Here is a 13,527-nt window from a genome sequence, read left to right as displayed (position 1 = left end):
GGACACACTTTGCAACATTATCGTGAAACAATTTAAACACATCTTTATTGTGTCACGAGAGAGATGTCGTAATATAGTCTGCCATAGATCCTAATTTTGAAAACAAAAATCATATTTTAGAAAATTCATTAATTCTTAATTTTCTCGCAGATATTTAGGCATAACAAATTTTATTTAAAAATTTTTCTTTAATTATTTCGAACGTTTCGGTCTTTTCTTTAGATACAAATATTTTCTTTGATATATAGAATAGATATACGGTTTTAATACTGTTGTACATATTATTGAGGTCAAAATGTTGATCTATTAAGAAAGAAAGAACCCAAACGTAGGTATACAAAATAATAAAAGAAGAATTTGAAAACAAGTTTGTTGAGAACTTAATATATGCGCCTGACTCTTAACCTTTTTTAGTTCTGATTTTGTATTTGTGTATATCAGAGCTATTTCGTTTTATTATTATACTTTAATTTTCTTTCGCAACCGTCTCTTTCATAGTGAAATAGCATTTTCTCTCATCAATATTAATATATATATTATACTTACAAACTTTATTAATAATTTTGGGAAACCAAAATATCTACTGTCATATACCTTTGCTCTCGGAAATACATTATCATTAAAATCAAAGATTCGAAATCTCGAAGAGTCCGCTCTTTTTTCGAATAACAATATAACAAAGATATATGGAGGAAAATCTCGCGATCGTAGATAGAGTTTCGCTCGCATCAAAACGTTATACGTTATCGTTTATGCATCGAAGCGAATAGTTTCATGCTATAGAATATAGAAGTTTAGTTTCTCATGTTGAATCAGTTATACCGAAAGAAATTGTTTCGCGTTCGCACATATCTCAAACTTTATACAGTTTATATTTTTTTCTATAAATAATTTATTTTTGTGTAAATTATTATAGCCGCGGTTAAAAATAATTTTGTTTGAAGTGCTAATCTTATCTTGAGATCGAATCGACAAGTGCTAATAAACGCCTTGTGATAAAAAAACTAGTGCAAATTGTTTATGCAAATCTTAAAATTTATGAATTTTTTCTCAAAAATTGTCTCTTAAAAGCTTATTATATTTTTTACATTCCTCTTAATTCTAATTATTCTAATTATTATTTAATTTTTGATATTTTGAGAAACAACACGTGTGTCATATCATTATGTGTCACCACGGAAAATTCAATTTACTGAATCAAATTATCTCGCGGTTGTTAGCGCCGCAATAAAAGCCTGTTCGGGTTGCAAAAGGTTAAATTATGAGTTCATCTTAAGGGTAACTCGGTTTACGACTTAACGAGCTTATTTAGAGTTTGTTGCCGTAGAGTGCTTCCTCGGTCAGTCCAGATTACGACGCGCTTTTCTATCCGACGGCTTGTGGTTCGTCTAAACGAACTAGCATTACGCTTTCGCATCTGTTAACTTCAACATTTTAGCTATTAACCTAAATATTGAAATATTACTGCTGTAATAGTAATAGTTGAACCAGTGAAATGAGCAAATATATTCTCTAATTGTGTTTATTTCCGAGGATATATCCGTATTAACATTTTTTAAATGCAATTGACATATAACTTTTACGCTGATAATTTTACAAATCAAACGAATATTATTAGAAGCGTCAACTTTTATATTTAAATTTTTGATATTTTGAAAAAAAGTTTGAAAATAAAAATATAAAGAAAAATATAAAATTTATTTAATAGAAGACTTCGAATTTTCTTATAAGAGCATTCATTAATTCATAATAGTTTAAAATGCAAAATAAAAATAATCTTTCTTTATGTTTACATAGTTCCTTATTTTAAAGCTTTTCTCTCTTTACGTCTTATCTAAATTACAACGCTAAATTAACTCTAGTGCAATTTTCGCGAGGCGTAGAGATCTTGTCGAGCCTCGCTACTGTAACAATGAAACTCTCACCCTTCGTTAGAGCCCAATTTTAGCCCGGTATACCGGTACATTGGTCTAGGACGTGAGTGCTGATCGCGTGCTGTCCCGTTAATTAGGAATATACGATTCATTAGGCGAGCGTGTCGGAAAAAAATGCGTCGTCTGGCAAGTCGAGCGATAATTAGCGTCCGAAATAGCAATTCGTGCTCATGAAGCGGGAACGCCGCGCCGGACCGCTGCTGCGACCGGCAGCAAGTCGCTGCCAACAAATTGCACGTAAATTTTACCTGTTCGCACCAGAATTAACGAGCGTGCGTTAGACGCTCGCTAAGCAGATGGTGATCTAGAGAGATCAAATTCTCAAGTCTTCGTCGCGAATCTGCAAATTTATGGCGCTTTTCCGTGACGAAAAAGCTCGATGCAAATTGGATATGAGACTCATAGCCAAGAAATGTGCATTTACAGAACCATAAAATTATGTAAGCATCGTTTTATTTTTTTTCCTAGCGTAAAAGATGGTAAGATTTAATGGAAGTTTTATCTGCTAACAATTTGAATTGGAGAAGAATTTTGAGTTAAAAAATGGGATTATTTTTTTCTTATATGTATATATGTTTCTTATATATATAATTTTAATTAAAAAATAAATTATAAAAATAATAGGCAAAAGAAAAGAGAAAAAAGCCAGAAGATATTTTAAACTTAGATTATTATAAATATTATAAGCTCTCTTCTTTTTGCATACAAAAATTAAGATAGAAAGATTAAATAATGTAATTTAAAGAGCTAATCAATCTTTTATGCATTGCTGCTCCATTTCTGAAGTTACTAGATGAAGTCAAAAAGTAAAAAAAGTGAAAAAGTCATATGTCATACATTGTAAAGATATATGCAGTTAAAGTTTCGTTTCCTCGTGCGTTATAAAATTTCAGAATCTTAATTAAAAGTAATGCATTAGAAAAATTCACGATATGAAAATCGCTGTTGGTGAAAATTACATATTTAATTATAAAAAGTCACCTATTGCAACATGTGGAAAATAATCGGTCGCCGATCGGAAGACGCGCGCACGCACGAATATGGAAATTGCCGACAGACGTAGCATGTGCTATCCGCCATTCCGAGACTGTCGTCGCACACATATATTTTTCACCGTAGCTATCAGCATTGCAAAATTATCGCGTGTGTATTTTCATCATGGTCGTATAGTAACGTGTATAATGATCAATGTGTGCGATGTAATTATAAAACTGCGCGCGATAAGGCAATTACAAAATTGCGAGATAACACATGTGTTAATATATTCGAATAAAGATCGCAGCAATTGGTATACATGTATCTCATTTTTTTGCAATGGTTGTAAAGTTATTTGCAATTTAACTTTTTACTTACAACACTTAAGAAAATTACGTAAATAAATTTACATTAATTTTATACGTAAAATCACATTTCAATTACATTACAAATGTATAATAGAGAGGCAATAAAACATAGTAACATTATTGATGAAATTTGGAATTTGTTCACGTATAAAACTATTTTTAGCTTTTTTTTTGTATTCGCCGCGTTCAATAATAGCATCTTGATAACATCTTTTATTTCTATTTGCATCGGTATTCGCAAAAAAATGTTTGAAAGCGCGATAAAAGAAAACGAGTTGTAAAGAGAGAGAAAGAGAGAACGAGAAAATGATGAAGTAGATGTGAGCCGTATTTTTTCATGTGACTTGCATTTTGTATCACTCGTATAAATCAATCTGTTTTTGTCGCCGAGTAAAGATTCATCCGTCACCTTTCAGTAAGTAATCACATTAGCGCACTTAACGATACCATTATACTTGTTACCAGCAACCCGACGGATTCTTAAATCTCACCGCGTATTCGCAAGCTCTTTTTTCGCAAGAAGAAGATGTGCATTAAATAAGAGCGCAAAGAAATTAGAAATTTATGGGATCCGTGGTATCGTTCATCGATTATAATCATTATATAATTGTCTCGGGTAAACATACAACATTATTCCGCGAAATATTTTCCGATTGTCGACTTAACCCAAATTTCAATTGATTGCAAGGCGAGGTGATGCGAAATGCTCAACTCCTTGCTCCTGTTTATTTTTTTATTTTTTTTATTCCTCTTTGTCGTTCTCTGCTCTCGGACATCCTTATGAATCATCGTCGTTTTTGCGTTATTTTCGAGATCAACCGAGTACGCGCTTCCTGCGTGCGCGAGCGCGAGATGCGAAACCGGTTCGCGTTATACTCGATATCTTCCTCGCTTCCTCGTCTAATTTCCTAGCTAGCGAAATCGGATTCGCTCGTCCGTCTCTCGCGTCTCTTGCATGCGCGAAATTAGCGGATCCGTTACACAAAACCGGTTTAAACCCTCTCTCGCCTCGGTATGTGTGGCTACGTATTTGGAGAAGAGTGTACTTCGGATTAAGGAATTATGAAAAAATTCGCGCGAATATAAGATTAGCTTATTACCCAATTATAGTTTGAGATATATAACATATTGTCTTTCGTATATATACGAGTGATTGAATTATATATGTACAATATATACTGTCAATTCTGGGATGGAAGTAGTAAAATGTGAACCAGATAAAAATTCGAATCAGTCTTCTTTATCACGCTTATATTTAATTATCTGAACAAACCCACAAAATTTTTTATATGGTTTAAATGTCTACAGAATTTATACATTTATCCTATATACTTATGAAACAAAAAGGAGGGAAATAGAAATTATTGAAACTTTAATTCCTTTCAAACTCTTAAAATACGACAGCTGTTTTCAGTATGCGAAATCCAGATTGGTGTAAAATACATTCTCGATTAGTCAGGAATCTAATGAACCTTGCGCGAAAATAACACGACGCGAAAATAAACTCGCGATCCCAAGAATAACTCGCGCATAATTTAATTGTCATGCGGAATCTCTTAAGACTAATCTAATCTTGACAGAGGAGTGTCACGTACTTAGTCTAAGCTCCATCTCTATGCGGCAAAGTAATTAGTCGCGAGATAGAATTCTGTTTGCGTGATCGAGCAGCGACGTGTTACGCGATCTAAATGAAATACGATTTATCCTTAACGTGCTTCTAATCCATTGGCAATAATTGTAATGGCGTCATGTTGACGGTTTATTGCGAAACTGGCTAATGTCGATTTTATACGGGCAGCAATTTTTTTTGTGCCGTGTTTCCGTCGACGCGCGTCCATTTTTTTCTCGAAGTACCCTAATTAATAGCGATCATACCTCGCCATTGGATCACATCGGCATCAAACGCGAATGCAAAATGATACGTTCTTGCCGCGATTTGTCCATTTCTCTCTCACTCTCCTTCTCGATTAAACTGTAATTATCGTAGTTTTCCATACTATAATCATATAGTATAATCATACGTTACGCACGCTATAATTTGAAAATTGTTTTTCCTTCAAATAGCGACAATCTATAAATAATTATGATAATTAGGTCATTGATCCTGTCTCGTAGATACATTTTTAAAAATATATTTAATGAAATTTATTTATACATATATATATATTTGAAAGTTCGAGAAATTAAAGAAAGCCGTAGAGCCGATCGACGGCGGTATGAAATTCACCTGTGATTCGCGGGAGGTATTCGATCTTCTGAATGAAACGATTTCCCGGTATCCCTTCTGTGCTGAATTGAAATTGGAGCCTGTGACCTGCGCGCGTTTCTTTCTCTCCCTTTTTTTCGCCAGGATAAAACGGCGATTCCGGTAACGCGATCATTATTCGGGTCGCGCCTGTGTCGATCCTCTCGAGCGACGTCCTTCGAAAGCGAGGCCCGGATGATGACAGGATTCTGGGTGGTCGGCCGTCGGTCGCGGCAAAAGGAAGCTGACGTCAGTAGCTCTCGGTCATATTTCTTCTGGCCTTAAAAGATCACGTGGAACCACGGGACCACCTTCTCACGCGCACGAGCATACACTATGGGACCGCACTCTTTCTCTCTTTCTCGTTCTCTCTCTCTCTCTCTCTCTCTCTACCTCCTTCTGTGCGCTGCCCGGAAAGCTTCCGGTGAAGCATTCATCCTACACTGTTATGTGTGGCTTTGTAGGCACGTGTGCCTGTTTGTGCGATGGATCTAGGCTCTTTAAGTCGGACCGTGCCCGTTTTTCATGTGACACGTCTCCACAACTCCGAAAATGCATCCGAAGTTATTTGCCATTTATTCTTGTTAACGCTGAAGAAATGGAATCAAGGGAAAGAGAGAGAGAGAGAGAGAGAGAGAGAGAGAGAGAGAGAGAGAGAGCAAAAGAATCGCTCGTAACAACGTTGACCACAAGACTGCATTAATGCGTGTGAAGAGAACATATATATATAAGCATATATTTAAATAATTTAACACACGCAGTATTTCTAGAAAACAAATTATCTTCTGAATTAAAAACCGCATAAACTCTCTGTGTTTCAATGAATTATCACTATAATCGCCTGCATATTGCGTCCTATATGTACCTTTCAAGTCATATAGAATCACACTTCGGAACGAAGAGGAGCGCGTCGTCGATGTAAGAGTTAGATTTTCAGCCGGGAAGTCGATTGTTCGCAAATTAACGAGCGGGGCCGGGGAACGATGCACGTCCGGGTAATTTTGCCGTGCGTGACGTCGCGGAAGACCGACGAGGACGACGGCGACGACGACGACGACGACGGCGATGCATTCACGGCTCACGCGAGAGACGAGGTGTTAATTTTAACACAACACACCGGGCCGTCTTTTTTTTCTTGTCTCCACCGAGCTCACGTCCACCGGCTGTTCTCGCGCTCGTACTTTTTTGCCAAGTCCTCGCGAAGAGGCGCGCGATGGCTCAATAAGGAAATTCGAGCGATTTCGCAAAACCTCGCGCGCGAAGAGGAGAAAATAAAAAAAAATGGAAGATTGCCGGGGCCCGGCATATACGTATACACATATACTTATATGCGTGCCGCGCGCCTCTTTACACGTAACTCGCGAGAGCGACGTGACACGCGTGCCGCAACGCGAAACTACGGACGTGGCCTCCGCGCGCTGCATTATTATTAGCCGGCCGCGTGTGTGCGTGGATGCGTGCACGCAGATGTGCGCGCACGCAACGCGCGAGCTGCAGCACGCGATGCGCACGACCGCGGCGCGCACCTTTTGGCGGTCCGGTCTGTTCTTTTCGCGAAATTTGCACGAAATTTCTGTCCACCGCGTGATATCATATTTGTTGGATTGTTAATTGCCTTTTCCTCGTTTTTTTACATTTTTTTCTGAAGTGCGATTAATTATTATATTCATTTAGGTATTATTAGGGCACGTTAAAATATTTTTTTCTAATTATTCTATTTGTTCATTAATTGCTTGTTTCTGTTTTTAAAAATACATTCACTTATTATATTTTTATTGAATCACGATATTTCTACAACACATTAAAATATTACGTACATATATTTTAATTTAAAAATGCAATGTATTCGCTTATTTGACTTCTAGAAATCGTTTTAAAAATTAAAAGTCGAAAACTAATATATTTGACAACTCCTAATATGTTTGAATTAAGATGATGTATAGAGATTCCTTATCGATTTATGATTGTCGAATTTCAAGTAGCGAAGAAGGATATCGTTTCGGAGGCGATTAAGAAATCTGGTAGTCGCTCGTAAAAGGTGCCTCTCGTTTCGCCTAAACGAAATGCAAATTGCTAAACTCACGCAACGCGACATAAACGAAACGGTGAAAGTAATGCGCGTTATGCTTATCTCGTTGCCGTTGTCGTCGTAGTCAAAAATTTAACGAAACCGGTTTTGGGCGCGTGTGGGTATAGCGCGACGAGGAGAGGAGAAACACAACGAAGGCGATATGTAGTAACCAGAAGTCAGAAAGAAAACGGGAAGCAGCATCAAATTATGTAGTCCCCTCTTTCGTGATCGACGAACGATCGCCATGAAAAGGCTACGTAGTCATAGCGACTGATGATCGCCAGTTTTCTGGCTCGACGAGTCGTGTCTTTCATGTCTTCCTCCGGTCAGAAGGTGTTTGATCACCCAGACAGAAACCCGCTTCCCGTTCTTCAGCGAAGAAACGTGTGCCTGATGACTTATCAAATCGTTAGCGCGCGACGTTGTTCATCACGGAAATGAAAAGGACTCGTTTCGAGATTTATAAATACACTGAAAAAAATATTTATGAAATTACATGATTATGCTGGGTTTTTTTTCGACCCAGCATAATTATGCAATATTGCTACTCGTATGGAAGTATGTAATTTCATATGAAATATATTCTTATATATTTTCAAGATTAAAAATATTCCATTGAACATGGAATTACACATAGGAAATGCTAGTAATGTTATAAATTAAATAAATACTTATAAAATAAAGTTCTAATAAATTGAAAATTTAAAATTACAAGTGATATTTGCATAAAAATAATTTACCTATATTTTATATATACAATATTTTTACATTAATATGTATTTTCACTTAAAAAAATATGGAAAGAAAATTACAGTGGTTAAGTAGTTTTTCCAGTTTTGAACAAGTAATTTCCATGTATGTAAAATATGGATTTTTTTTCAGTGTACGATAAAAATATATATATGAATAATTATACTTTTTCTAGATTTTTGAAAACATATTGTCTTATTTATTTTACGTCATACTGAATGCTTTCTTGACACTATATAAGTGAATAACACTTAGGCACTAAATACAGCTGTCGGACTCTCTCAACCTTTGGCCGATGCGCAATTTTCGCATTAAGCGAATACATTCCTGTATCAGACAGTCGTATCTGCTGTGCTAAGACGTGGCGCTAAATAAGAAAGGAAATAAGCCCGGTAACACAATGTTTTTCGTGCAGACCGGCAGTTTGCTCGAAAGAGGCGAAAACGGCATTTCAGCGCTCCGTTTCTCGTCGATGACAACGCGTCGATAAATTTTCCCGCGTACCCCTGTATACTTACGCACGTGCGTGAGCGAGCTCGCGAATATAACGTTGCCACGGATCCAATTTGAGATAAACGCGCAAACCGGAAGGCGCATTGTTCGCGCGGAATAGTACAAATTAACAGATCGATATCGCGAGCCCGGCGCAATTAACATTGTGTACACACCGGCTCGGATCGGCTTTCTTGAAAATCTGACGGTTTAATTAGGGCGCCGGGGCCACCACCTTGTGGCAGATGCGGGGTCCGGTCGATTAATTAACAGGCGGCGGCCTCCGGGTATCGTTCGGGCTCATCTCGCTCATTTAAATCGACGCGGTTCGCGATAATCGTTCGCGTCTGCGGGGGAATTTCGTTTCCGCGTCTTTACCACAGCCGGTTGGCGGTTACTTTGCGATAAATCTCGACCCAATAAGCCGTTCGATCTTGACTTGTCATAATCTTACTAAAATCGCCCGCGAAGCAAAAGTTTCTCAAGAGAAGACGGGGGTTTATTATTAATAATTATAATGGAAACCACTTATGATAATTATATCTCGATGTAGATTAAGTATAATAATTTTCTTAAATTGATGTTAATAATAAATTTATCGTAACAACTCGACATATTTTTTATTCGAAATGCATATTGGCACAATATGTCAGATATGGTGAACGAAGAATTGATTTATTTTGCAGCTGTTCGAGCGTCACCGGTGAACATTGTCGCGACAGCGACGGTTGTGACGGAGGAAGCTCTTCTCGGTGACGAGGAGACCGAGAATTGCGAAAGCGAGTCCGCCAAGTCTGCGAACGAGGAGGACGAGGAAGTGGACGTCGATGTTGAAGAGTGCAGCAGCGTCGACGACGGGCCGGTCCACGGGGTGCTGGCTGACGATCTCGTCAGTATCGGGAAGCCGTCTTCGCGGAAGTGCAGCGCGGATGGATGCAACTTGGACGAGAAGAAGCAGCAACGTCTAAGGACCAGCTGCAATTCCGACGAGCTACGTGACGTCGAGTGCCAGCTCGAGACCAAAGAGCTCTGGGATAAGTTCAACGACCTCGGCACGGAGATGATCATCACGAAGACCGGCCGGTAAGTGACGCATTTCGATCAGGAAAAGGTTTCGATCTGCGGAACACTGCGAAGAACGCGCTAAGTTACGCAGAGTAAATTCGACGAAGTACTTGTTGAAGAAAGTGCGACAAATTTTTTGTAACATTTGAAGAAATTTTTCAGAGACTTTTTCAAACATTTTTTCTTAATCTTTTTGCGAAGGATGTATAATTTAAACATTGTGTATTCCATAAAAATGACAAAATAAATGAAACTTGCAGTACGTTCCGCAGGAATTCGAAACTCTTTATTCTTTTAAACCTATAAACTAATCTTAATTTTATCTATGCAAGTGCATAGCGATTCTCAGCGATATAAATATTCCAACAATTTTTTTTGCAACGTTGATGCAATCAGTCTCGCAATAGACTGCTCTATTAACGGTAAACATGACATTTTACGTTTCCCTCTTTCAACATCGGCGACTGAGGTGCTCGGCAATTATCTTTACGATATTGTAACGTGACTATGCGAGTGCTCATGTTCACGCGCGCGTTAATCGGTCGCATGTAAAGAGAGCGCGACACCGAGACGAGTGCCTTTAATGCGCAAGCAAATATAGCAGGAAAAGCCCCCTCGGCGGAAAGAACCCCCGACGCGAATGTTATCGGTAGCGACGCTGGCCTGCTTGAACTAATGGATTTCATTGACTGACGTTTTACGAGATATTTAAGGGACTTTTAGACGTAATTTATCGCGCGCGTTTTACGTGCGGACGCGCGCATTTTTATAGATATGCTAATAAAGTTTGGCCAGGCTCCGCAGCTGCGAGACTCGAGATGCGTGACCATGTCGGAATTATGAGATATATATATATATATATATATATATATATATATATATATATATATTCGTGCGTGCGCGTAGGGCTAATACTCGGGAGAACTACCTACCACCGGTTATCCTAAATGTGCGTGTATACGTATATACAAACCTTGAAGCGTTTCCTTCCGATGATCGATGCACCCCATTATCGCTTGAAATTCGCGATCGCGATCGAGGAACCCGCGAAAGGCGGGACTTCATCTCTGGGAATTCTCCGAGATGCTGCGATCGAGATAATCTTCCGAGCTAATTGCGAAATACCGCGTATACCGAACACAGTCGGAATGTGTATCTTTCGTCGGCCGTGAAGTGCTTGCGATATTTAAACGCGTGTTTTATAATATTACTTATTAGTTAGATGCACAGTAAGAAAAAGCAGAAATTCGTTTAATGGAATATTTGTGTGGCACAGACCGATTTTACACGCATAATCGAAGAATGAATATAAAATATTAATCGAGAGTGCAACGGAGCATATATTTTCAATTATGACAAAATATTTTTAATTTAATACAATAATTGCAGAAAGAAATATTGTTTCTCGTAACAATTAATATTACGATTCTAAAGCAATTCTAAATTATATAAAATATATTTTAGATTGATTGGAACCACCGATAAAATTTTGCGCCAATTACCATCTTTCTGTCGTAATTTAATCTCGTCGTAGGTAATTCACTTAAGCTGTGCACCTTATTTGCAATCAAAGGCATATTAATCACTCGCTCCGCTGATTTTATTTTACTCGGCTAGCATTCTGTAGCGCGCTTGCAAAGCAACGTAAGCGCGGCGCTAGCATATTTTATGTGGTGCAGAAAGTAGATGATAATCCGATAAGCCACGCGATTGTAACTGTGAATGTGATTACGGATAAGCCGCAAGTCGTGCGCAATTATGAAGCGCGCTTCGAGAATTGTGCATATATATATACAGGTGCTTCCGACTCTAACGTTTATAATCGGATGTCTACTGATCTTACAATTACATTACACTCTAGATTGGTATTTCTCGAAATACATATTCGAGAGAAGGAGCTTTATCGAGATTCGCTATCTTTGTTATCTTTTCTGTCTTTTCTTTCCAAGTTCATATTTATTTAAATTGTTAATCGAGCAACAGCTTACGAAAGTGGAAGCCCGAAGCCTTCGTGGACTTTAAACGATTCTCAGATCGCCGTATACTAGTTAATTCTTTCTGGATGTGTATATTTTCTTGCTCCTCCTCGGGTCGCGTAGCGGCTTTTGCCTCGGGCTGTTTGTCGGTGGAAATGTAGCTGTTACTATAAAGCGCAACCTTGAAGTGTTACCGCGGTGATCAATGTCGGATACGCCATATGTGTTTGTCCAGCTTGCTCGGATATTAGATGTACTCCGGATAAGCTCCGCGCGGCTTGGCCATTAACGCCCACGATTCCTCCTCGTATGTGCAACAATGTGTGACATATGACACGTGGTGCTATTACGTTGCTATCTTGTTCGTTGAACGAGGAGAAAGCCACGTGTTAGATAAATCGTGCGCTGACTCGTTTGACTTCGTCATTCATTCCCCGATTGCGATCTTGACGATAGTTCTGCGTCTAGAAATACTCGTAGCGGAGTATCAATACCTCGCATAGTGTTTCGTTATCCCTGTAGCAAATTTCAACCTTTCATGAATCTCGAAATCCTGTCATCGTTGAGAAGTATGAATGATACTCGAGACTGACAATTTATAATGCGCTAAATTAGACTGACGCGTGTCACGTTTTTTTTTCTCTTCAATTTACAATAAAGAATACAGCTGCTGCGCGCGATGCAAGAGATAGGGAGAGACGATAAGCGATAAGCGAGAATGCGATTTCTGATAAGCCGATAAACCTCTAATTACGAAATACTTAGCGGCTCTCTCTCGAGTAATTATCTACGAACCTCAAGATGTCGGAGGCCACCTTCCAGCAGGCGCGCAGACTTAAGAACGCGATCAGTCCTGCTACATTATAGTGAAACATACATGTGTGTTTACGCCAGCACGCGGAAAGCAGATGATAATTGGATAAACCGCGTGCGTACGAAACGATTTCGGATAAGACGGACGGCGCGTAATTACAAAACGCCGCGAGAGAGCCTCGGGTATGGAGAGAAGAGCGATGATCGCCTGAGAATAATCCGTGCCGCAATCCGTGCAACCTTGAGACGTCGTCGCGGAGAATGAACGGAAAGGGGAAAGCGATATGAAAGTTGCAAACCATTCGCAATGTTGAATAGGATTAAATGTACATTGCAATTGATAAGGGGAGAGCGTCTGATAATCGTGACGTCTGAACAAGATTTTTTAATAAGAATCGAGACGGTTGAAAGGAGGGTTTCTGCGAATTAATTAACGATATACTTTTAAGTGGTGCTCGGGTAAGAGAGGTGATTCCAGAGTCTTTTTGACACGGCACAATGAGTTGCTAAGTATATTTAAAAAATTTCGAAATAATCCCAGCGTGTATCGTTGTTCGGCTAGGCAACGACGATCGATATATCAAGGAAACGCGGTATTGCACGAATAGCGTCGTTAGCAACTAGCAACAATTTGGCACGAAATCCCAGCTGAGCTCTGAACGTCAGTCTACTGAGTGACAATACGAATTCGGATACCAATCAGGTGGAATTGTTTGGCCCTACAGGGTGCCAAGACCGTAAACTTCTCCGGTTCCTTTTCAACATCTCGGAGAAAGAGAGAGAGTTTCATTTTTCCCACGTTGGCACCCGCCACTTTTTAAAATATTTTTCTCTCTCT

General features: G+C 38.8%; 1 protein-coding gene across 1 annotated transcript in view; it reads left to right on the top strand.

Moving 5' to 3' along the window:
• The window catches only part of LOC114934945 (uncharacterized), a 76,421-nt gene that overhangs the window by 23,677 nt on the left and 39,217 nt on the right, over positions 1-13,527 (top strand). The window contains exon 8 of the mRNA XM_029307660.2: positions 9,522-9,918. Within this exon, the coding sequence (XP_029163493.1) occupies positions 9,522-9,918 (397 nt within the window). The remainder of the gene's footprint in view (positions 1-9,521; positions 9,919-13,527) is intronic.

The sequence above is a fragment of the Nylanderia fulva genome, unplaced genomic scaffold, assembly GCF_048542155.1.
Source record: "Nylanderia fulva isolate GAGA-0341 unplaced genomic scaffold, ASM4854215v1 Scaffold35, whole genome shotgun sequence".
NCBI classification, from domain to species: domain Eukaryota; kingdom Metazoa; phylum Arthropoda; class Insecta; order Hymenoptera; family Formicidae; genus Nylanderia; species Nylanderia fulva.
This window is presented reverse-complemented; position numbering and strand designations above follow the sequence as displayed.